The sequence below is a fragment of the Nomascus leucogenys genome, chromosome 19 (genome assembly GCF_006542625.1).
Source record: "Nomascus leucogenys isolate Asia chromosome 19, Asia_NLE_v1, whole genome shotgun sequence".
Classification (NCBI taxonomy): Eukaryota; Metazoa; Chordata; class Mammalia; order Primates; family Hylobatidae; genus Nomascus; species Nomascus leucogenys.
This window is the reverse complement of record NC_044399.1, coordinates 38,845,394-38,870,124: the sequence shown is the minus strand read 5'-3', so window position 1 is coordinate 38,870,124 and position 24,731 is coordinate 38,845,394. Positions and strand designations below refer to the sequence as shown.

Below are 24,731 nucleotides of genomic sequence, written 5' to 3'. Positions count from 1 at the left end.
GTTGTGACCTTGGACAGGTCCCTCGACTTCTCTGAGCCCGCTTACTGTCTTAGCTGCTCTTGCTGGAAACCCAGGAGTCGTTTCCGACTCATTCTGCTTCCTCAATGCCCACGTGGAATCAGCTAGCAAATCCTACTGGCTCTGTATCCAAGTATGGGTCTCAAGTCCTTCTGCATCTCTTTGCATCACTGCCACCTCCCTGGTCCTGACTAGTCCTCGGACTGTTGCAGTTTCCCCTGTCACTCCCTATATCCACTCTTTACCCTCTTGATTTCATTCTTCATGAGCTAAGAGTGGTTTTAGCAAATCTGGTTATCTCACTTTCTTACTTTTTCTTTTTCCTTTCTCCTTCCTTGTTTCCTTTCCTTTCCATTTTCCTTTTCTTTCCTTTTCTTTTTCTTGCTGCCTGGGCTGGAGTGCAGTGGTGCAATCATGGCCGCAGCCTTCAACTCCTGGACTCAAGCTATTCTCCTGCTCCCCAGTAGCTAGGACTACAGGTGTGCACCACTGTACCCAGCTATGTTTTTATTTTTTAGTTGAGATTGGGTCTCGCTCTGTTGCCCCAAGCTGGTCTCAAACTCCTGGCTTCAAGTGATCCTCCCACTTGGCCTCCCAAAGTGTGGGGATTACAGGCACGGGCCACCGAGCCTGGCTAGATAGTTCTGAGTTAAATATTCTGTCAGTGTCTTGTTACGCTTAGCACAAAATCCAAACCCTTCACCTACCTTTGAGGCCCCTTAAGTATTCAGTATCTGCCACCTTCTTCCACGTCATCTCCTGCCTTTCCTTACTCTGCCATCAGCAGGAGAATGCATCATATGGTTTCCTGTCTTAGTCCAGGGCCTTTGTATGTTCTGTTTCCTCTGCCTGGAAGTTGCTGTACCCCCTTGTGGCTAGTGCCATCTCATCCTCTGACCGGGACTTAGAGGTCAGCTCTTCAGAGAGGCCACCTTGTCTAAGCTTAGAGGCCTCCTATACCTGCCGCTTTATCTCAGCATGCTCTTTCCTTTTAGCACTTATTCACAAGCTTCAATTACGTATTTTAGCTATTTTTTGATTAGTACAGTTGGTATTTGGTAGCCTTTTTTTTTTTTTGAAAAGGAGTTTTACCTTGTTGCCCAGGCTGGAGTGCAATGGTGCAATCTCGGCCCACTGCAACCTCCGCCTCCCAGGTTCAAGCTATTCTCCTGCCTCAGCCTCCCAAGTAGCTGAGATTACAGACACCTGCCACCACACCTGGCTAATTTTTTTGTATTTTTTAATAAAGACAGGGTTTCACCATGTTGGCCAGGCTGGTCTTGAACCCCTGACCTCAGGTGATCTGCCTGCCTCGGCCTCCCAAAGTGTTGGGATTATAGGCGTGAGACCCCGCACCTGGCCTTCAGTAGCTATTTGTTGACTGGATGGGATGGATAGATGGACAAATGGAAGAATGACATGGCACCAGGGCTCATAGTAAGTACTTACTTAATCGAAGTTATATTCCTCTATTCCTAGTTAGAACTTTTTTCAAAGCAAGTTCAGATACCTGTTGGCTTAAAGCAGAGACTTACCAGTTTAGGCAATACAAATCCAAGGAAGTCTGGATGCAGAGGCTCAGGTGATGCCATTAGGATGTGCCTGTGGGACAGGCTTGCTCCACGTGGCAGGTATGAAGAGCACAGGCAGCTAAGCCTCACTACCTTCTACTGTAGTCATGCTTGTCCATGAAGGGCTGTTTCCCTTGGCTGAAAAATAGCTGAAAAATCCCAGAGAAGGCTCTGATTGGCTTGGCTTTGACCACATGTTCATACTATAACCAATCACTGGGCTAAGAAGATGGAAGACCCCCCCCCCAACCCCCCAACCCCCAATAGGCTCAGGAAATGGGTTCTTGGAGGAAAGACAGCCCTGAAAACAGAAGGCAGAGACCTGTAGAAACTTTTCCTCCCTCAGAGATGATTTGTCAAGAGGCTTTGCAGCTCCGCAGGAAGGCTCTGCAGAGATCATGTTTCTAGAAAACAATAGGTGAGCCCACCCTCCAGTTTTTGTTTTTAATAACATTTCTTATTTCTCTCACTATGAAATCAATGTTTATTTTAGAAAATAATAGAAAGGCAGAGAAAACCCTACTCAGAGACAACCATTGGCTCTTAGCTTTTTAGATGTTTTCTTAATATCCAGTAATTTACATACATGTTTATTTTCAAAGTGTGTGAAGTATAGAAATTATAGAAAACAGTAACAGCTACCATTTATTATGGTTTGCACTGTAATCTTACCACTCAAAGGAAACACTGTAAACCATTTGATGCATTTCCTTTCAGTCAACCAACTTTGCTAGGCTTCTCTTTTTCTTTTTCTTTGTAGTATATTTATGAATTTATGCTGTAATTCTTTAGCAGGCACTCCCATTGTGCCTGGGACTGAGCTGTGAGCTTTATGTGGAATCTCATTCACTCCTCCCAGTAACTATTGAGGAGGCAATGCTTTTATCCTCAGTATAAAATAGAGATGGAGAAACTACGTGAAATTATATTTATTTAGTTTTGAGATGGCATCTCACCCTGTCACCCAGGCTGGAGTGCATTGGCACAATCTTGGCTCACTGCATCCTCCATCTTTTGGCCTCAAGCAATCCCCCTACCTTAGTCTCCCGAGTAGCTGGGACTACACGCACGCCACCACAGCAGGCTAATTTTTTTGTATTTTTGGTAGAGATAGGCTTTTGCCATGTTGCCCAGGCTGGTCTCAAACTCCTGAACTCAAGCAGTCCGCCTGCCTCAGCCTCTCAAAGTGTTGGAATTATAGGTGTGAGCCACCGCACCTGGCCACTAATTATTATTTTAAAACAGCATTCTGTAAATCTAATTATGAACATCCACTGTAGGAAAATTTAAAAATACAGAAAAGTTTAAAAATAAAATAAAACCCCCACATAACTCTGCCAGCCACTGACAGCCAGCACTTAACTGTTTTCTACATTTATTTTTTTCATTTGCATGGACTCAAGTTCACAGTTTCTGGTGTAGACCTCTAGGAGTTTTGACAGCCGAGCATCCTTTTGAAGGTTGTCCCATGAGCCATCCCAGGCATCTGCTGCAGTTCATAGGATTCTCCCTGTTGGTCTCTACACCACCTACCTGAAGCATGCGAGAAGCTGCAGGGGCATGGGGGCAGCTGGAGTTCATGTGGGGGTGGGGGTTCCCCAGATGATTCACTGGAAGGAGGAAGATGACAGTGTTCTTATTGACTCAGGTCCTACCTCTTGGAGGGAGGTGGCAAGGCAGGGAAAACCTCTTGGTAGCCTCGCATCGTGGACATCCTGGGTCCCGGTCCCCAGCCCCTGCTGCAGGGCCTGCTGGAGCCTGCACGTCTCCCACCCAGCACCTGCCCCGGGAAGTATGTGCTGACTCCCCAGCTCCCAGGCACAAACTATTTTTGGCTGCAGTGACTGTTCACTACAGTCATGAAAACAGAAACCCCTCTCCCTGCCTCCGTCTTCCCTGGGACACTGCACTGGGGGCCAGGGCTGCTGGGGACCCTGGGCTCGGGCCCCCTCGTCATGAATCGCCTGTGGAGCTGGGTGACAGCCAAGGTGTCCAGGGGCACGGGGCCCCCACCTCTGGGGATGCCAAGAGAAGCCCGAGGCGTGAGCCCACCTGGGCTGGAGGATTATGAGGTAGGCACGGGGGTCTGGGCGCAGGAGGCCATTCCACAGCTCCCTGGAGTTGAGTCTGTTTGCTAGACTCTGAGTCCCTGCTTTGCGAACTGGCTGTAGAACACGTGTGGAGAAATCGCATGTTGGGGCAGAAGGTGCTTCTGTTTCATGACTTCATTCGCTGTCTTCTGTGTGATAAAGTCACTAGGGATCAGTTAGAATCTTCCTGAAATAGATCCTCCCCATCCTTCTAGTGAATAGTGTTTGGTCATTTCCTGCTTTTGAGTAGGACACACGCTTGTTCTGAGCATGCTGCTTTTTTACAGGGAGCTTAAGAACGTGGAGCTGTATGGGCTGATCCAGCCCTACCTCTCCATGCTTCTGGTTGACCAGGCCAGGGAGGCTGATGGTTATAGAGACTATGAGTGCTGACTTTGGGGTCACACAGACCAAGGTCCAAATCCAGGCCCTGTTACTCAGGGCTTGCTGTGTCTTAAGGTGTATAACTTAATCTCTATGAAGCTCAGTTCCTTAGCTACCAAGCAGTTGGGCCCAGGCTACTTACAGAGTGGTGATAATACCAATGGTTGTTATTTTTATGATTAGACTGATTGTGAAAAGGGGAAATATGTCAAGAAGCTTTGTAAGAATCCATGTGCCATGGCCCTGAGTGGGTCTCAGGACCTGGGCGTTAGGGTGTCGCTGGTGATGTGGAATCTGTTTCTTCTTTCAAGAAGAAGAAAAGTGCATTGTCACCAAAGTGGGAGTGGGGCTCACATCTGTAATCCCAGCACTTTGGGAGGCCAAGGCAGGAGGATTGCTTGAAGCCAGGAGTTCGAGACCAGCCAGACTGACATAGTGAAACCTCATCTCTTTTTTAAAAAAAAGTGGTAGTGGGTAGGAGTGGGCAAGAACATGGACTTGAGGAGTTCCGCCCATCTGCCACCTTCTAAGCCACTGAGGCCTAGGACCTGGCTAGGCTTCAGGTGAGGCCACGAGCCCAGAGCCGCATTGCTTCTGGATTGCACAGGGCTCTGGGCCCACGAGGCACTCATGTGGCTTGGCGTCCCTTAGGCAGAGGGAGGTGATTTTCAGGGCAGACCTCAGGGAGATCTTGACCTTGGCTCCCTTCTTGGACTGGCGCAGAAAACCTGGAAGGAATGAAACCTTTGCACTTGGGCAGGGAATGCATGCTGGAAACTGGCGCACCCTCCTGGAGGCAGGGTATATCCTGGCATTGGTTACTGGCAAGTGTGTCTGGACACCTGGATCCTGGTCCTGGCACCATCGTTTGGGGTGACCCAGGCAGGTTTTCTCCTCTGCAAAATGAGTGCTGACTAGATTGTCCCTAAGTTCCCTTTGGAGCCTGCCTTTGATCTCGGCAGCGAAGGGGTTTCTTCCTGACCCCTTGAAGATCTGTTGGCCCCTTTCGTGCCCCTAGAGCCTGGTAGCTGTGGCATTGGTCTCCCCAGCTTCTCCTCAGCCATCTGCTCAGGGTCTCTGTTGAGCTCCCATAGCTTTGATGCCTGTTGCTGCTGTGGGGCAGAAGTTGTTTTCAAGGTTTTTGGAAAACCACAGAGGGGCTGCCTGAGGGGAGCAGGAGCTCCTGAGACACCTGTCTCCTAGTTGTTCCGAAGCTCCGAACCCGATGGGAGATGCCCCATGGGGCAGCTCCGAAACCTGACAGCTCTTGTTCCTAGGCGGAGGAGCCTGATTCTTCTGTCTCCAGCTCTGGGCTCACTTGCTGTGGCCTGGCTCATCACTCATCTGAACGGACAGACCACCCCAAAGGACAGACCTCACGTGCTAAACACTGGGGCATGTCCCTCTGGTGGAGGGCATCTGTGATTTGGCTCCTGGCCCCACAAGGAACCCACCAGACTCCAAGGCTGGCGCCCGAGGCCTATTTGACAGTCTGGACACCCTCTGGCGCCAGGGCCCTCACTGGCTGAATTCCGAGCTCTCGCCCTGTGCATGTGGAGGAGGAGGGGACTCATCTGACCATTCTCTTTTTCAGTGGTGTGTCCCAGCAGGGGAGAATGGGGAGGGGGAGCAGTAAAGATGCCGGGGACATGGCATCCACACCCAGGAACCCCTGTTTAGTTCTGTCAGTGCCTTGACCCCCAGGAGAGCTGGGGTCCCCCATGGGGAGTTAACATCTCTAGCCACACCTAGCACCCTGTACCCTCCTCATAGGATTACCACATCCCAGTTTGCCGGCAACAGTCCCAGCCAAGGCCTGCTGTCAGGGCTCTGCCTTCTGTAGAGGAAAAGTATCCCTGTTGGGGGCACGTCCTGTGCCTACCCTCTTCTGTAGCACCATCCTCAGCCAGCTGCCATCCCAGAAGGGGCCTCTGATCCCAGGCCCTCAGCTTTAGACCCTGCACATAGCCCTATTTTGTGCAGGGAGGGACTTTCTCATTTGCCAGTCCCCTAGAAGTCAAGTGTCACCCAAGGTTAACGCAGCTCTTTGGCTGTGGCTCACCCTCCCACGTTCTGTCCTGACCCTACTTTTCCTTTTGAATGTTCTTTAAACATTTAAAAAAAATAATGTATTCATTTTGACTCAAGTTCTAGAGTGGGATCTTGTGGATAATACTGTTTCTTTTTTTAAAAAAATTAAAATTTTACAATCACGCATTTTGTAAAATGTTACAAAACATCCTGGGTGTAGGGAAACCCACTCTGTAGAAGCCTTCCCATCTCCTCTCTACATTTTGGGAGTAATTGGGGGACACACCAGTGCCCAAAGCTGGAGTAGCTGTGTGTGTTTCTCTAATGCAGGACACATCTGGCGTGTGAGCCTGGTTTTAGAAATGTGTGTTGATGATGCAGAGAAAGGTGACAAGATGTGGGTGTGCCCGCAAGCCTGTCCTGCTGACTGTGTGCTGGGGGTTAGGTGGGGAGGTGGGAAAGGAGGAGGAGCCAGGCCCAGGGCCACCAGGAGGTGGAGCCCAACAGCATTGCTATGTGTTTGGGGGTTGCCAAACTGGCCCATGGGCCAAATCTAGCCCAGCACTATTTTTTGTAGAGCCTTGTAAACCAAGAATGGTTTTTTTACATTTTGAACTGGCGGGAGGAATTAAAAACAACAGAATGTTTCGTGACCCGTAAAAGTTACGTGAAATTTGTTTCAGTATCCATAGTTAAATTTTATGGGAACACAGCCACACCCATTTGTGTACGTGTTGTCTGTGGCTTTGGTGGTGCCACAGCGGCAGAGTGGGGCAGTTTCGACAGAGATCATGTGGCCCACAAAGCTGAAGAGACTTTGTGTGGCTTTCAGAAAAAGTTCGCCTTTTCTCACACTATGTATTATACCTCTGGATTTATAGAAGGAGGAATGGGGCCTTTCCAACGCTGATAGGGAGAGCAAGGAGGCAGCCACAGGACAAGCTTTCCAGGAGGGTGGGCTGGCCTGGAGAGAAAGTGGTGGCTGTGGTGACAACGGGTGCAGCTGGAAGCTAGATATCTGGTCCCAGGCAGAGTTGAACAGTGTCAGCCTCCTCCAAAGGACTGGAGTGGAGGCTAAGTGGGATTAAAAGGGAACATGGAGAGACCTCCTTGGAGGAGCCTCCTGCAGCTGCTTTAAACCCCACTGCCAGAGCTCACCCTAGCTGGGCCCAGGGATAGAGCAGTATGGGGTCTGGAAAGTCACATGTGACCTGTGATGCCAGTGGTGGCAAATAAACGCTGCCCTGGGAAAAAGGGCTCACTTCATAATGCAAGGCGGTGGACACAAGGGCTGGCTGGTAGTGGGTTGAGATGGCCTCGTTCTGTGTGGCCTTGAGCAAGCTACCCGCCCTCTCTTCGCCTTATCTCCCATCTCAGGCTGTTAGGAGGATTGCATGTGCTGACCTCTGTGGTTCATCTCACAGAGTGCCTGGCACGCAGGACATGTGTAATAAATGCTTATCGCCCTTTCTTGAACCCCTCTCATCTCCTTCTCCCCTTTGACCTCTATTCTTCCACACCCACCACTGTACCTTCTTTCTAAACAAGCTTTCAATCCCAGGCTTACCAATGCATACGTGAGAAAAAGCCAATCCTGAAGGTTCCAGTTCAAGCCCACCTCCCCACTGTGAGCCCCTACTTGCTTTGTGGAGAGGGAGGCAGGGACCTGGGCACAGGAGAGGACGTCTCCTGGGACAGCTGTGAGCTTGGGCTGGGCTCGAGTTCAGTGGAATGAATGTGGCCTCCTGAGCACAGCCGTGCTGTGGCCGCATCTGCCCTCCGGTCTGGACGTCCCCAGACCTGTTCTGTCCTGGGCTGCTTTGGCCAGACTTTGGGCCCCAATGCCTGTCTGCCCTCATGGTCCCCACCTCCAGAAATTCTGATTTGGCTGGTCTGAAGTGGGGCCCAAGCACTGCGATTCATTTTTAAAGACCCTGGAAAATTCCAGGACACAACCCGGATTGAGAGCCATTGATTTGTTCTAGGCAGAGCCACTCATTTTATAAATGGGAAATCCGAAGTGCAAAGAGGGGCGGGGACTTTGTCCGAGGTCAGGGGCATTGCAGGGACCCAGTCTGGCTCTTTGCTTCACTGTGCTGGCCTCCAGGGAACGGTGTTGAGAGGGGGGTTTGCCCTCAAGGAACCAACTGACTCTCCCAGGAGGGGGCTTTGTTCACCTTGCTTCCCAGGGGTGGGCTAGTGAGGAGGCTGGGCCTTAGAACTGGCCACAAGCAAAGCCAGCATCCCCAGGCTTTCTGCTGATTTCTGTGGAAGCCCCTGGAGGCTGCCTGACCTGGGCTCTTGCCTCAGCCCTTCCTGTGCCTCCCAGAATATCTGACTGTTGCTATCCAAGTCTCACTCCTCCCTCTCCATGAGCCCCAATGGTGGATGCAGGTAGGAAGAACATCTGTCAGGTGCCCCCTTGCCAATTTTAGACGTGGCTCCCAGCCTGGGCTGCCACAGAAACCTTCTCCACTTGCTCCTCTCTCTCTCTCTCCTTCCAGCCCCGCTGGGCTCTGGCCTCAGAGGGATGTGCAGGGTCCTATGTCACCACCCACAAGGCTTTAGGAGCCCACCTTTGGCCTCTCTGGTCTGACCAGTTCCTGGGGAAAGGTCTGGGGTTAAGGATCTCTTTCATCACAGCCAGGGAGGCTGGGGGATGCACCTGCCCATACACACCAGTGATGCAGGTTCCAGAGATGGACCTATGTTCCAGCAGCCTGAGGCATGTTCTAGGGGTGCAAAGCTGAACAGAAACACAGAGCCTGGGTTTGCTTCTTGATCTTCCTTCAACCCAGCTTTCACCTGTGTTCTTGCATGAAGTGCAATGTGTTTGTATGCATGGCCGGCACAGCAGCGGTGCCGCCCCTGGCATTTTCCTGGTCCACCTGACTGGCCACAGGGAGTGTGGCGCCTTTCAGTGTCAGCAGGCCCAGGTTTCTAAGTATAGACCCCAGGCAGCCCCGTGGCTGCTAGTAAATCCCTGGATACCATTTGATACCTAACTGGCCCTGAGCTGCCGGCTTACCCAGCATGGCCTGTGACGCCAGCCTCTGCCAGCTGCTGGGGAAGGGGGCAGCACGTTGCCCAAACCCATCCTCACCCTCTACTGGAGAGAATGGAGACCAGCAGTCTCCTGCTAATGACATGACTGGATTGTCACAGACTGGGAGTGACCTCAGCGCTCAACTGGCCCTGTTCTCCAATTAATATCAGAAAGAATAACTTAATCCCACCTACTGGAAAACGTATCTCCTGGTTTGAGGGAGACAGGCAGAGGCGGGGAGCCAGTGATCTCTGACGCTGTCACTCTGCTCCTCATTCCTGCCTCCCCACCTGTGTGCACCCATGCTAACCCTGAGACTCATTGGAGCTGGGACTGGGCATCTCTCAAGATGGTTTGGGTATCTCCTATGATGGTCTGGGCATTCATGTCTTCCGTTCTTGGTTTGTAGTTCCATGTTTTCTTCTTTAGACAGAAGCTGGGGTGGGCAGTAATTCTCCTGGAAGCAGTATGGACTCCCAGCCGGGTTCTCCAGAACTTTGGGGAATGGGCAGAGAGAGGGGCCTTTTGCCCTTGGCTTTGAGACAACTTAGCACCTTCTGGGCACCTCCTGGCAGATGGGATGCCCTCCTGGGGCGCTGGAGCCTCTCAGACCTGAGAAGGTTTCAGAGTGGCTTCACCTGTGAGTTCACCTTCAGCAGGTGGCAAAACTGATTCCGTAATTTGTTTTTGGTTTAGAGATGATCCAGGAAAGTTGTGAGTTACTCTGCTTTGAAACATCTTCCTAAATCAGACTTGGCTGTGCCTGTCACTGTGTGTGGGCGAGTCACATCCATGTGTGAGGTTTTGGGAGTGCTGAGTTGCTTTGGGGCACTGTTGAGTCATGATACTGGGAGATATCAGGGCCCCTCGCACGGGCCTTCACAGCCACGAGACCTTCCTGGTAGCTTTCCTTTCTTGATTAAGTTAACTTTGGGTCTCAGAGTCAGTTGTAGAGTTGGGAGACGGGGCACTTTGTTTCCAGAGTGGGTCCCTCACTGAGAAAGCCTGGTCCCCTGGAGTACTTGCTACTGGGCCTGCATCCTTCCCCATTTGCCTACAGAAATAAAGTTTTAGACTTACTCACTGATCAGATTAACCTTGGAAGGCATCAGATTCTTCCCATGGGGTCTCCGCGCGCAGGCCTGGAAGCCCCATGTTCTTCATGGACATAATTTGTTTCGTTTGCACAGATTTGAATTAGTTATCACCATGTAAAAGCCAGCCATTTAAAAATAAAAATTCAGATTTCTTTAAAACCAGAAGGTCTGGTGCCCCTCCATTGCCTGCCCCTTTCCCCCAACACCAAGGGAGGAAAGCGGGCGGGGAGGGGGTTCTCTTTAGCATTGCCATTGCTACCATTGGGTTTCTTGTTCAGTAAAAAGGCACAGAAGTGTGTTAAATCAAGTTTAGCCTAGAGCTGCCTCCTTAGATATTTTAAGTTCAGCCTAAAGGTTTTTCTGTATGTCATGAACTATAACAAGTGGAGGTATAAAAACACTGTAGACTACACTTGTGCCAATCAAATGTAGCCAACTGTTCGAATCTTGTTCAAATAAGGCAAAGGAGTTGTAACCAATCCAGCTGTTTCTGTACTTCACTTCTATTTTCTGAAAGTAGGTAGAAATTAATTTACTTTGAAAAAAATAATTTCCCCTGAAAGGTAGCTGCTGTATCCCAAGGCTCTGCCAGGTTAACAAGTGACAGCATGGAATATTTGGAGGAGGTTTGGAATCGTGCACACGTGGGTTTCAATTCTGCCCAGCCACTTGTTAAGCTGTGAAGTCTCCGAGCCTCAATAAGATGGACTTAGCTCCATCTACTTGCTGAGTTGATTAAAGATAAAATAATGTATACAAAGCCCTAGGCATATTGTTCTGGCAAATAGTTTGTAATAATAAATGTAGTTACTTTGTTTGAGAACTTGAAACTTGGTATGGGTGAGGAGGAGAGGAATAAAAAGAAAGAAAAAGAATCCCTATTTGCATTATAGTCAGGTTGAAGATTGGGTTTGCTCGGCCTGGCTCCCTCCCCAGCCCTGTTAAACATCTCTATCATCTTCTGGGGAAACTGCTGAGTCATCACAGCCTTGGAGTATGTGGTGGAGAGAAACGGAGGACACCCTTACAGAGAAGTAGAGGATTGCTTTGTTCAGATAAGGTGAAGGTCGCTTTTGTGCTTGCCCTGACGGTATCGCCAAGGTGCTCTTAACAGTCAAATGAGGGCAAAGATATCCAAACCTCATTTCAATGGAAGACAGGCTAAGGGAAAGAAAGCAAGACATGTTGATTGAATAGAAGCTTCTGCATGGCACCATTTGTCTAATCTGCCTCCCCTGCTGGTGCCGTTCTCATCAGTGGTTTCCTGTGACACTTTAGTTTTATCTTCTGGAAGGCAACCAGGGTTTTGGCCAACCAGTGATGAGCTTCTTGGTACAGTTATGTGTCTGGCTTTATTTTGGTGTGAATCCTTCTAAGCGCTGATGTGATTCTTGCCTACAGCCCTGAAGATTGAAGAATATACTGAAAAGCTACAAAAGCATCTGCCGTCAGCGGGTACAGTAAAAAACAAACAAAAACAAAAAGGCAGTCATCTAGCTCCAGCTGTGCTATGGGAGAGAGGGGTATGGGTTGGGCCTCATACCCCCAGGACTCAGCCAGTATCTTCATCAGGGTTAGTTTTGACCCTTGAGGCAAAGAATTACAGCATGTAAATAGAATGACAATGAAATTAGTCCTTAAAAGTAAAATTAGACACAACTTGATAAAAATCATTGTAAATTGGCTTAGATTCTCAAGAACTGTGAGCTTTATAGCAGTCCTTTGATGTGGAATGTCTGGCCTTCTCTGTTATAGAAAATCTGGAAAATATGGAAAGGGTTAAAGACAAAAAAAAAGTCTGATCTGGTCCCATAGCTCTTTGAACTCTCTCTGCTCTAGTGCTCATCTTATTGCATTGTAGTTACCTGTTTAAATGTCTGTCACCCCTCCCACTGGGCTACAGGCCACTTGAGACCAGAGGCATGTCCCATTGGTTTTTTATGTTTGTCCCAGGCTTGGTATTGTTGCTGGATATAGGGGTCCCATTCCGGATCCCAAAAGAGGGTTCTTGAGTCTTGCACAAAAAAGAATCCTGGGGGAGTCCACAGGATAAAATGAAGGCAAGTTTATTAGAGAAGTGGAGAAACAAAAGAATGGCGACCCCGTAGGCAGGGCGGCCCTGAGGGCTGCTAGTTGGCTATTTCCATGGTTATTCCTTGACCATATGCTAAACTGGGGTAGATTATTTGTGAATTTTCTGGGAAAGGGGCAGGCAGTTCCTGGAACTGAGGGCCCCTCCCCCTTTTTAGACCGTATAGGGTAACTTCTGGGCATTGCCATGGCATTTGTAAACTGTCATGGCGCCGATGGGAGTGTCTCTTAGCATGCTAATGCATTATAATTAGCATATAATGAGCAGTGAGGAAGACCAGAGGTCACTTTGGTCACCATCTTGGTCTTGGTGGGTTTTGGCTGGCTTCTTCAGCTCATCCTATTTTATCATGGGGTCTTTGTGACCTGTATCTTGTGACCTCCTGTCTCACCCTGTGATTAAGAATGCCTGACCTCCTGGGGATGCAGCACAGCAGGTCTCACCCTCATTTTACCCAGCCCCTATTCAAGATGGAATGGCTCTGGTTCCAATGCCTCTCATAGTGCCATGTGGCTCAAAGTAGTCAGAGCTGGAGAGGTTCCCTCCCCCCTTGATGAGAGGAAGGGGCACAAGTTTTGAAGTCCACTGGGCCTTGATTCAAACAATTCACTGTTTGTATTTTCCATTGCTTCATAACAAATTTAGCAGTTTAACACACCACCTGCTTATCAGCTCATGGTTCTCTAGGTGGAGGAATCCAGGCAGGCTCTGCTTACATCCCTACTTGGGATCTCACAAGGCTGAGGTCAAGGTATAGGCCAGGCCTTCCTGTTACCTGGAAGTTCTGCGGAAGAATCCACTTCACGTTCATCCAGGTTATTGGCAGAATCCATTTCCTTGTGACTGGAGGTCTGAGGTCCTCATTCCCTCAATGGCTGTCAGCCAGGGGCTACTTTTTTTCCCAGAGGCCACCCCCATTCCCCTCCTCCTTCAAAGTCTGCTGAGTCCTTTTCACCCTTCAGGTCTCTGACTTCTGTGTTACCAGCTCAAGAGAACCCTTTGCTTTCAAAGGGCTCTCGTGATTGGATGAAGCCTACTTGGATAATTTCCCTTTTGCTGTATATAGTAATCCTCCCTTTTCTGTAGGGGATATGTTCCAGGACCCTCAGTGGATGCCTGAAACCATGGATAGTACTGAATATATATATATATGATATATACTGTGTTTTTTCCTATACGTACATACCTCTGATAAAGTTAGTAAGTTGGGCACAGTAAGAGATTAATAATCAACAATAACAAAATAGAGCAATTATAACAATACACTATAATGAAAGTTAAAGGAATGTGGTCTCTCTTCTCTCTCTCAAAATATCTTACTGTACTGTTCTCACCCCTCATCTTGTGATGCTGTGAGAGGATAAAGTGCCTACGTGGGGAGAGGTTGTGGCAGTTGATCTGATAACCAAGACTGTTAGCCACTAAGTGACAAACAGGCCGGGAGTGGAGACAGTGTGGAGACGCTGGACAAAGGGACAGTTCACGTCTCCGGTGGGACGGAGCTGGATGGTGCAAGATTTCATCACATTACTCAGAATGGTGCATAGTTTAAAACTATAAATTGTTTATTTCTGGAATGTTTCGGGCATTTTCCATTTAATAGTTTTAGGCCATGGCTGGCTGCTGGTAACTGAAACTGCAGATAAGAGGGAGATTGCTGTAACGTAACAAGATCAGGAGCAACACCAGGGGACGAAGGTCACAGGACCACCTTAAAATTCTGCCTGCCGCTTTCTTCACCGTATGGCCTAGTGACCTCGTGCAGATGACATTATCTTTCTGAGCCTCTTTCTTCAGCTGTCAGGTGGGCCCAGTGAAAAGTTTTGACAGAAATCAGGTGAGGCAGTAAGTGCCTCTGCAGTGTTTGGCGAGGTTTTTGTTTTTTTTTTTTTCCAATCCTTCCTTTCTTGAGCCAGTTTGATTTGAAATCTCTCTTATCTGATTCAGATACAACAAAATTGTGATGGGCCATCTTTGTCTGAAGTACTCGTCATTCTAAAAAGTTGTTATGACTCGCTGGTTTTTTTCTGTACAGAGGAGTAAGAAGAAACAAGCTGGGCAACATGCCCTCATCCAAACCTTTCTGGTCTTTACTTCCTCCCCTCACCCGGCACCGAGTCTGCTTCAGCTGCTGTCGTTGGGAGCCTGGAGGGTGGGGGCCAGGGAGCTCTGCCTGTGTCCCCAAGCACGTGGTGGCTCTGGTCAGAGGCCGGCCCAGCCAGCAGCTGGCCCCTGCCACTCAGCAGGAGGCCAGCCTGAGGCTGAGGGGCTCCCAGCCCAGCCGACTGCTCACAGCCTCTCTGCCTGTCCCTCTGTCCCCCCAGGAGATCCCCCGCGACCTCACGCTGGATGCCCTGCTGGAGATGAACGAGGCCAAGGTGAAGGAGACGCTGCGGCGCTGCGGGGCCAGCGGGGATGAGTGTGGCCGTCTGCAGTACGCCCTCACCTGCCTGCGGAAGGTGACAGGCCTGGGTACGTGGGGCCTGCCACCCTCTCCCTTGCTTGGCCTGGTGCCCTGGGGGCTGTGGCCTTCACCATGGTGGGTGATGGAGCGGGGCAAGCCTGGCCCAGGGTTTCTGGGGCAGCCTGGAAAGGCCAGGGTTGGATGTTCACAGCCTCCTGAGAAGCTCTCCCAGGGTCCTCGGGGCTCTGGATCCTGGTGGGTCTGGCCAGGCCGAATCTGAGGGGGCTTCAGCCAGGGTTAGAAATCCCAGGCCTGTCTGCTGGGCTGGCCTGGCATGATTTCCTCTCCGTGGAGGGCTCTGTGTACCCTCTGCCAGCTTCCCACATTCCAGCCCCCAGCCCTCTCCCCGCCTTCTCCTGTCTCCATTGCTGGCTGGGTTCTGTGCTCAGAAGGCACCCGCTGATGTGGGCCTGAGCCAAGGGTGATTAGGGAAACTCTATGGCTCTTTAGCTGGGAGTATGTACGTGGCTGTCCCAGGCAAAGTGTGTAATCCTGGCCTTGCCACAAGGTCCTTGGGAATTATTCACAGGCTTTCTAAATCTTGCCTCGGAAACAGCTTCAAATGCCTGACTTAATTGTCCCACCACCACATAGATAAGGCATTAAAATACGCCTCATGAATGGAATCAGGCCTGGTTTTTAATTATCTGAGGCCCCTGTCTTATCTCCGTCTGCCTGAGGCTTAAGGAAGGCACTGAGGTTTATATTCTGCCTGGTTTTTTTCTTCCCAGAGAGGATGGGGCTTAATTTCCTCTCTGCCCTCATTGTATCAAGTCCTCTGAACACGGCACAGTGTAGAAAGTTGCACTCAGTTCAGAAAATCTTGACCTGCCAGGTCTCCTGGCAGATGCTGAAAATAAACACAACAGAGGTGTGGCTGGTGTTCTTGTTCTCACATATTACAGGAGGACACTGAGCTCAGAGAGGGAAGGGGCTTGGGTAAGGGCACACAGCAGTTGGTGGCTGAGTCAGAATTTGAACCTTGGGCCGTGATGGCGATTGGTTTGTCCCCATGCTTGCCACCCAAGCTGAGATCTTTGGGGTAATTTGTCAGCCCTTCTTTCCTTCCTCCTTATGCCTGGATTTTAAAGAATTGTGGAAGAGTCAGCTTTTAAGTGGTAGTGACCCATTTGTGTCATGCAGGCTGCTGTCCACTTGTCCTAGATACCAAGAGAGGGAGATCACTAATTTATACACCTACTGTGTGCCAGGCATGTGACACACATATTGTGGCCACACCGTTGTAAGAGGTAGTGTTGAGCTCGCTTTGTAACTGAGGCCTCTCTGACCACTGGAGGCGCTGGATGAGTCATCTGGGGCCCCATACCTGGCATGGAGCAGAGCTGGGCTTTGAACTCAGGTTTCTTGTTCAGAGGGGGCTTTTTCCAGCAGGCCTTAGAGGAGGCCCCTGAAGAAGAAGCATTTTCTGGGTTTCTTCTCTCTCATTTAGTCTCAGCTTGTGGTGCCTCTGCATCCCCAGCAGAATCCTAGCCCCATCACAGTCCAGGACACAGGCCTTTCGTCTGCCCAGTGCTGGCTTTACTTCACAGGCATCTGCTGGGATCCGCTGGGTACCAGTGATCCCATCAGATCATGCATCACAGCATCTTCATTGCATCCCCATGGGGCTTGGTGAGAGCAGTCTAGTCACAGTACGGGTGGGCTATGGAATCAGACCGCCTGGGCCCTGCCTGGGCCCAGCACTCTGCTCGGCCACTTAGAACCTGTGGGACCTTGGTGAGTTACTTCACCTCACTGTGCCTCAGTTTCCTCATCTGTAAAATGGCAGTGATAACAACACCTCTCTCAGGGTTGTTGTGAAGAGGAAATGAGTTAATGTAAAGTCCTTAGATCAGAGCCTGGCATGTATTAGATGTTCTTTTCAGTGTGAGGCCTACGAGGTGATAGAAAGTGTTGAAGTCATTTCCTTTGCAATCTCTGGTCTAAAGAAAGGTGAGTGAACAGCTGGACATGGTGGCCCAGGCCTGTAATCCCAGCATTTGGGAGGCTGAGGCAGTCTGATTGCTTGAGCTCAGGAGTTCAAGACCACCCTGGGCAACATGGCAAAACCCCGTCTCTACAAAAAATACAAAATTAGCCAAGAGTGGTTGTGCGTGCCTGTAATCCCAGCTACTCAGGAAGCTGAGGTGGGAGCATGGCTTGAGCCTGGGAGATAGGGACTGCAGTGAGCCAAGATCGTACCACTGCACTCCAGCCTTGGTAACAGAGCCAGACCCTGTCTCACCAAAAAAAAAAAAAAGTGAGTGAAGGATGGTTGTCTGTGCTGGTGAATAGGAGATGAACATTCCTGCTGATCCTCCTAGTCCTTCACCCGAGGCAGATACCACTAACCCACAGATGCTTCTGAGTGACTCTAGTGTCATTCTCAAGCAGCCACTGCCAATCAGCTGGTGTCGGTGCACACATCAAGACCCATTGGCCATCCCCAAGTGGGCCCAGAGCAGTGGTGATTAAACAGGCAACTTGCAACTTTGGGGCTTGTTTCCTTTGGTGGCAGGCTTGCTCATAGATTCATGAAATTCATTCTTTCATCTGCTCAACAAGAAACTCGTTTGGTGCCTCCAGTAGGCCAGTCTATGAGCTACAGTGTCAGTCATGGCTGCAGCTCATAAGGAGCAAGCGGTATGGGAGCACAGGGACTGCGCAGCTCCTGTCCAGTCGGTTCCTGAATAGAAAGTCACTGCAGTCAGGTGGGAGGAAGGGTGTTTGAAGAGGGGATGGGATGTACAAAGAAACTTATGAATTGGGAAGGCTAATTCATCCCCCCTATTCTTGATAAATGGCTTGACCACCTCTGATGGAGCTTGTTACCTCCCACAGCTGTTCCGCTATAGGTTATTCAGAATCAGTAGCATCGTTGGGGGCACGGTGGGGAGCATGGTGCTGAGATCAAAGTTTTCAATTCCCATCCGACCACTTTCTTAGCTCTCTGGCCTTGGGCAGTGTCTGTGGCCTCCCTGAGTCTCAGTGACCTCCACTGTACACTGGGGAGAAGAACAGGCATTGCCGGAGGGAAGAGGAGGCAGGGCTTGTGCAACACAGGTGCGTCAGTCCCTTCTCACAGGCTGTAAAGAAATACCCGAAACTGAGTTGGTTATTTATTTATTTATTTATGAGACGACCTGGAGTTCAGTGGCGTGATCTTGGCTCACTGCAACCTCTGCCTCCCTGGTTCAAGTGATTCTTGTGCCTCAGCCTCCCAAGTAGCTGGGACTACCAGTATGCACCACCACACCTGGTTAATTTTTGTATTTTTAATAGAGACGTTTTGCCATGTTGGCCAGGTTGGTCTCGAACTCCTGACCTGGTGATCTGCAGGACTGGATAATTTATTTAAAAAAGAGGTTTACTTGGCTCATGGTTCTGCAGCCTCTCCAGGAAGCATAGCAGCTTCTGGTTCTGGAGAGGCATCGGGAAGCTTCCAGGCATGGCGGAAGGCAAGGGGAAGTGAGGCGTCCCACAGTGTAGGAGCAGGAGCAAGAGCAAGAACGAGAAGGGGCAGAGAGGTGCCACACACTTTTAAACCCGCTCTCACAAGAACAGCACCAAGAGGATGGTGCCAAAACAGTCATGAGAAACCATGCCCATGATCCAGTCACCTCCCACCAGCCCCCACCTCCAACTTTGGGATTACAATTCAATATGAGATTTAAAGTTCTTAGCAAGACATTCAAGGCCCTTCCTGATCTGGCCCCACTGGGCTGACCCCTCCAACTTCATCCCTTGCCTCTCCCCAGCTTGTCCTTACCTCTGACAGCACACAGAACTCTTTGTAGTGACCAGAAGGCGCCATACGCCCTTACCGTCCCATTATGCTGTTCCCTCTGCCTGGTGCTCCTTCTCCACCTTCTTCCATAGCTGGCTCAGCCCAGGTGCCACCTCCTCTGGGAAACCTTCCCTGGCACACTCCCTCTCTCCACCCCCACAGCTGATTTAGGGTCTGCTCCTCTGCAGAGCCCCCTGTGTGTCCCTGTCCTGGCACAGAGCATACATAGTGTGTTATGTGCCTGTCATGCGCATTCGACTCTACAAGCACAAGGATGGGTCTTTTTAGGCCTTTCCACCCAGCATCCAGCATGTGCTTGAATGGCTGGAGCTCAAGCACTACAGAGCCACACAAGCCTCAGGGGCCTCAGGCACAGGGTCATGGTAGGGGCAGCCCACAGTCACTCAAAGGCTGTCTTAGAAGGAAGTGGCTGTTGATCCCTTTCTTCTGGATCTTTTTTCACAAGCCCCGGGGCACTTTGCTGTTGGATGCTCGGAACAGCCCCTTGTCCCAATGTTTGAATTTTCTTAAAGTGGAGTTTTTCCTTCCTTCACACACCCAGCTTCCCTTTTCTAACTCTTAAAGATTGGTCACCCCTTCGGTTTCTGAGGTCACCCACTTTTGGGGTGGGTTTCCTGGATTGCTCCCCCAAGACCTGCTCATAAGAGCCCTGCACAAGCCAGTTCCTCTCTGGGCTGTGCTTCCTCCTCTATAAAACAGACATACAGGTTGAGTATCCCCTATTCGAAATGCTTAGGACAAGAAGCGTTTTAGAGTCTGGATTTTTTAAGATTTTGGAGCATTTGCAGTATGCCTACTTGTTCAGCATTCCCCGTCCCCAAATCCAGAATGCTCCCATGAGCATTTCCTATGAGTGCCATGTCGGTGCTCAGAAACTCCCAAGTTTTGGAGCATTTTGGATTTTGGATTTTCAGATTAGGGATGCTCAACCTGTGGTAGTATCTGCACCGAGGGTCTCATGGTTGGCTAGATAATGTGTGCGCATGAGTGAGCAGCCTTTATAAACCAGGTAAAGGTTGGTAGTTGAAGCCTTCCCTTAAGAAACAGTGCAGCCTCACACCGGGTGTGGAACATCTCTGGCCCCTAGCCATCTCCCCTGTGAATGCCTTCCAGCCCTGACCATCTGTGACTCCACGTCTTGGTCCACAGGAGGGGAACACAAGGAGGACTCCAGTTGGAGTTCATTGGATGTGCGGCGGGAAAGTGGCTCAGGGCCTTCCACGGACACCCTCTCACCTGCCAGCCTGCCCTGGCCCCCGGGGAGCTCCCAGCTTGGCAGAGCAGGCAACAGCGCCCAGGGCCCACGCTCCATCTCCGTGTCAGCTCTGCCCGCCTTAGACTCCCCCACCCCCAGCTTCAGTGAGGGCCTCTCGGACACCTGTATTCCCCTGCACGCCAGCGGCCGGCTGACCCCCCGTGCCCTGCACAGCTTCATCACCCCGCCCACCACACCCCAGCTGCGACGGCACACCAAGCTGAAGCCACCACGGACGCCCCCCCCACCCAGCCGCAAGGTTTTCCAGCTGCTGCCCAGCTTCCCCACGCTCACCCGGAGCAAGTCCCACGAGTCTCAGCTGGGGAACCGCATTGACGACGTCTCCTCAATGAGGTGAGTGCTCCTTCTGGGCAGCTACCAAAAGTGCCCTCTGTGTTTTCTAAATATAAAGATATATGGAAGGACCAATAAAATCAACCCCTATAGAAGCATGTAAAGTCAAAAGTAAAAGGTGCCCCCATCTTCCAGTCCATTCTTCAGACTATTTTAGTGGTGTGGGCTCAATCCTTCCAGATTTGGTTCTGTATGTACACGTACGTGCACATGACGTGATGCCACGTATGGGTCAGGGTAGGCCAGGTTACACGGAAATAACAGATATCCCCAAATCACCAGGTCTTAAAGGAACAAAGGTTTGTTTTTTGCTCATGCCGCCTTGTCCATCTTGTCCGTCGTGGGTCAGCCTCCTTCCGGGCCCAGACTATCTGAACATTGCTGGCCACGGTGGCAGAGGGAGAAGTGAGTTCCAGATGCCATGCCCTGGCAGTTGAGTACTCCTTCTTGGACGTTCCACTCACCATTCCTGGCCCAACCTGAACAGGAGAGTGAAACAGTGCTCTTCATCCACACGCCCAGGAGGGGAGAACTGGAATATTTGGCGGAAACCACTAGTGACTGTCAGATGCCATACCATCTACTCTTTCCCATGACTTGTTTTTTCAGCTTCCCTTGGTATCTCTGAGAACATCATGTCAGTACATCTTGGAATATTTTTACTCTTTTGTTTAGTTTTTGACTTAAAAATTTTTCTACCTATATATTTTGAACAAGTGAGACAGTCACACGGTCCAAAGCGCAGCAGCTCTGTGGCTCCTCAGGGTACACGGTGAAAACTCTACCCCACCATTTTTATTCAGGGTACACGGTGAAAACTCTACCCCACCATTTTTATTCAGGGTACACGGTGAAAACTCTACCCCACCATTTTTATTCAGGGTACACGGTGAAAACTCTACCCCACCATTTTTATTCAGGGTACACGGTGAAAACTCTACCCCACCATTTTTATTCAGGGTACACGGTGAAAACAAAAAAAAAAAAAAAAAAAAAAAAACAGGTAAAAAACTCTACCCTACCATTTTTATTCAGTCACGTGGTTCCCCTTTCAGGAGGCAACCAGGCTAGCAGTTTTGTGGATGTCTTTAATTATTTAAACCCCATTTGTTTGACTGGTTCATATTATTTCATTGTATAGTTTATCTTGTCCCTTCTTGATGGGCATTAGATCACTGTCTTTTTTGTTACAAAGATTGCCCTTGTCAATATACCCTTGTGGGCAGCACAGAAAGAAAGGGAGTATTTTCCTTGGGTGCCTCTTACCTTCTTGTACCCCTGAGGATTGGGGCACCTGGTTTCTCTCCTCGGCGTGGGCACCCCTTTTCTACACTTGATCTTAGCCAAAAGGCCAAGAAGCGATAAGGGCACCCCTTTTCTAGGGGGCTCCTTGGGCCCTGGAGTATCTTGGGCCTTGGAGTCATCTTTGGAACGGGCCTTATCCCCTCTCCCAGTGCATGCTGTTTGGGTCCTTTATGGGATGGAGCCTGGACAGCTCCGATGGGTTTGAGTGTGCTGCGCAAGGAGGAGAGATCCAGGTGTCACCGACCCTGCTGCTCCCACTTGGGCTGTCCTGCTGGGGCCTGGGTCCCACCCGGAAGGAGCTGTAGAATGCAGTGGTGATGGCCACACGAGCATGGATCAGTCAGAGGAGGCCTTACAGCGGGCTCAACCCAGTCCCTCTGTTTCTCTCTTCTCCCAAGAAGAGCATTAGGAAAGCTCTGGTCTCATTCCCATGCTGGTAGGTGGCAGGGGCACAGCTTCAGGCAGATGACACAACTAGCCTCAAACTCCAGCCAGTGACTGAGCCTCAGACCCTGGGATTCTGAGTCCAGTCCCTGCAGAGCTACCAGAACCAGCACTGATGTGACGCTCAGGACACCTCACTGTTCTGGTGACCCCTGAGTGCTCTGCTTCCTCCAGCTCCATGTGTTCTTGGGGGCAGTGGCAGGCACCTGGGGAGGCTCAGGGTGTGTCCCTGCCTGACTCTCCTTCCGGGGGCTACCTCTGCTCTGCACAGCTGTTATCTCTGCCCTCCTGTCCAGCCACACCCTTGCCAACTGATAGTTCTTTCTTCTTTTCCTGAGAAGGAGTCTCGCTCTGCTCCCCAGGCTGGAGTGCAGTGGCGCAATCTCGGCTCACTGCAACCTCCACCTCCTGGGTTCAAGCGATTCTTCTGCCTCAGCCTCCTGAGTAGCTGGGATTACAGGCATGCGCCACCACACCCGGCTAATTTTTGTATTTTTAATACACACAAGGTTTCATCACCTTGGCCAGGCTGGTCTTGAATTCCTGACCTAGGTGATCCACTCGCGTCAGTCTCTCAAAGTGCTGGGATTACAGGCATGAGCCACCAGGCCTGGTCTCTCCAGCTGACTGACCCCTTTTCTTGCCTGGCTCTGGGCCAGGCTCTCCCACTGTGAGCCATGTGACCTACTGAGCCTCCTGAGGCTCAGTTTTCTTGACTGTGAAATGGGCTGAACTCTAATTACCATGCGTGGTTGCTGGCGAGGCTTACGTAAGCTGATGTATTAAAGTGCACAGCACTGAGTTTCGATGTCCCCTGGGGAGGCCTGGGGAATGCCCTTCTAGTCCTTTCCATTGAGGAAATGTCCCCACAGAGATTGCAGGGATTCCCACAGTCAATCAGCCAGTCTGGCCTCAAGCCAGGCCTCAGAGTCCTGTGTCTCAGCCCCTTGCCCGCTCCCGCCCAAGGGTAATGTTCTAGGAACACGCCGAGCCAGCATGGTGACGTAATCCCCCTCTCTGCTTTTTGTCTCCTCCAGGTTTGGTAAGAGAGATTCATTTCCATCCCCTCTACCACCTGGGAGTCGTGTGTGCGTTGCTGTCCCCATCGGGGGTGGACCTCTTTGACCCCCCTCTTAGCCCATTCAACCTCTCCATTGTCCAGAAGCAGAGGTGCTGGTGACCGCCTCAGGAAATAGCCCTAAGACAGGTGGCCTTAAAGTGACTGGCTGGCTTCAGCCCAGCTGGTGGCTGCTCTCTGAGAAGCAGAGACCTTGAGCACATCTCGGCCCACAGGCAGCCCCATGAAGAGTCCTGTCTCCACCTTGCCCTTCCCCACCGAGACTCTCCAGCAGGGACTCTGGCCTGCTGGGCTGCCACGGTAAAGCAGTGCCCCTGGGAAGGCGGTGCCATCTGCCTGATTTCGCTGGACTTTAGCCATCTCCAGAACCCCACCTGATGTCCCGGGACCCCACTTTTCAGGAAAGGGACATTCCTGGAGGCAGAAATGTAGCACAGCTCTGAATGAGGCCCCAAAAGATGGGAGATGCAGAAGCCCCTTTGGGAGGAGAGGACACCTGGGCAACCCTTGACCCCCTTTCCCACCCCCACCTCCAGGTTGGGAGCACGTTCCTGCACGTGGCTGTGCTGTGGGGCCTCTCTCATGAGTCAGAGCGGAGGGAGACAGCTGTGTCTCTGGAGTCTGCTTTTAATTGTCTGGAAATGCAGAGATGTCTGGTTTTTGCCTGAGCAAAATAGGAGTTTATTTTTGTACTATCCCGAGCTGGCTAAGGAGAGTCACGTAGCTGTGGGCGGGGTCTTGGGGATGAGGAGGGGTGCAGCATGCAGGGACTATGCTGAAGTGGAGCTGGCTGTAGGAACCCCAGGGAGGCACAGGGGGAGCGTGGAGAGGAGCTACGCTTCCCTCCCTTAGTGCCCGGTCAGAAACTCCCAGGGCGCTTCACAGAACCTTGGAGGAACATTCAACACCCCCATCTCTAGGACAGCCCCAGCCCTGTCATCCTCCAATTGCTATGGTAACACGGGCACTGGAGCAGTGAGATTGTTAGGCCTTCAGGGCCAGTGTCTCCATGCAGATCAGATGGAGGCGGTGCCTGGCACATATACCACCTCACTGCCCATGCCCACAGAAGATGGTGCAGATCATAGGTGGCTTTTGGGGCTAACTGATTGAAGTTCCAGCATAGTCTGTTTCTCCTAGGCTGGCAGCTGGTGCCTTTAGCCCCATGTGTTTTTTAATTATTTTTTCTTTTGAGACGGAATCTCGCTCTGTCACCCAGGCTGAAGTGCAGTAGTGCGATCTCAGCTCACTGCAGCCTCTGCCTCCCGGGTTCAAGCGATTCTCCTGCCTCAGCCTCCCGAGTAGCCAGGATTAAAGGTGCCTGCCGCCACACCTGGCTAATTTTTGTATTTTTAATAGAGACGGGGTTTCACCATGTTAGCCAGGCTGGTCTCAAACTCCTGACCTCAGGTGATCTTCCTGTCTCGGCCTCCCAAAGTGCTGGGATTACAGGTGTGAGCCACTGCGCCCGGTCATCCCCATGTGTTTGGGTGGCCTTGGCTGCTGATGGGTGGGAGGAGCCCTAGGAGGAAGTTGGGACAAGTCAACCTCATGGCAGATGTACCAGGGAGAGCTGCAGGTGAGATAGATTGTTCCTATCCAGCTCTCCTTGATGTGGGAGGACTCAGTACCTCCAGCACACCCTTCTCACGGAGGTTGGTTATGTGGTACTTGGCCTTAAGTGAACCAGCACT

At 50.8% G+C, this 24,731-nt stretch overlaps 1 protein-coding gene across 7 annotated transcripts in view; it reads left to right on the top strand.

Annotated features, from left to right (window-relative positions):
* The window catches only part of KSR1 (kinase suppressor of ras 1), a 171,891-nt gene that overhangs the window by 107,652 nt on the left and 39,508 nt on the right, over positions 1–24,731 (top strand). For all 7 annotated transcript variants that reach the window (XM_030799412.1, XM_030799409.1, XM_030799413.1 and 4 more), the window contains 3 exons: positions 14,654–14,801; positions 19,751–20,210; positions 22,997–23,001. In XM_030799412.1, the coding sequence (XP_030655272.1) occupies positions 14,654–14,801; positions 19,751–20,210; positions 22,997–23,001 (613 nt within the window). The remainder of the gene's footprint in view (positions 1–14,653; positions 14,802–19,750; positions 20,211–22,996; positions 23,002–24,731) is intronic.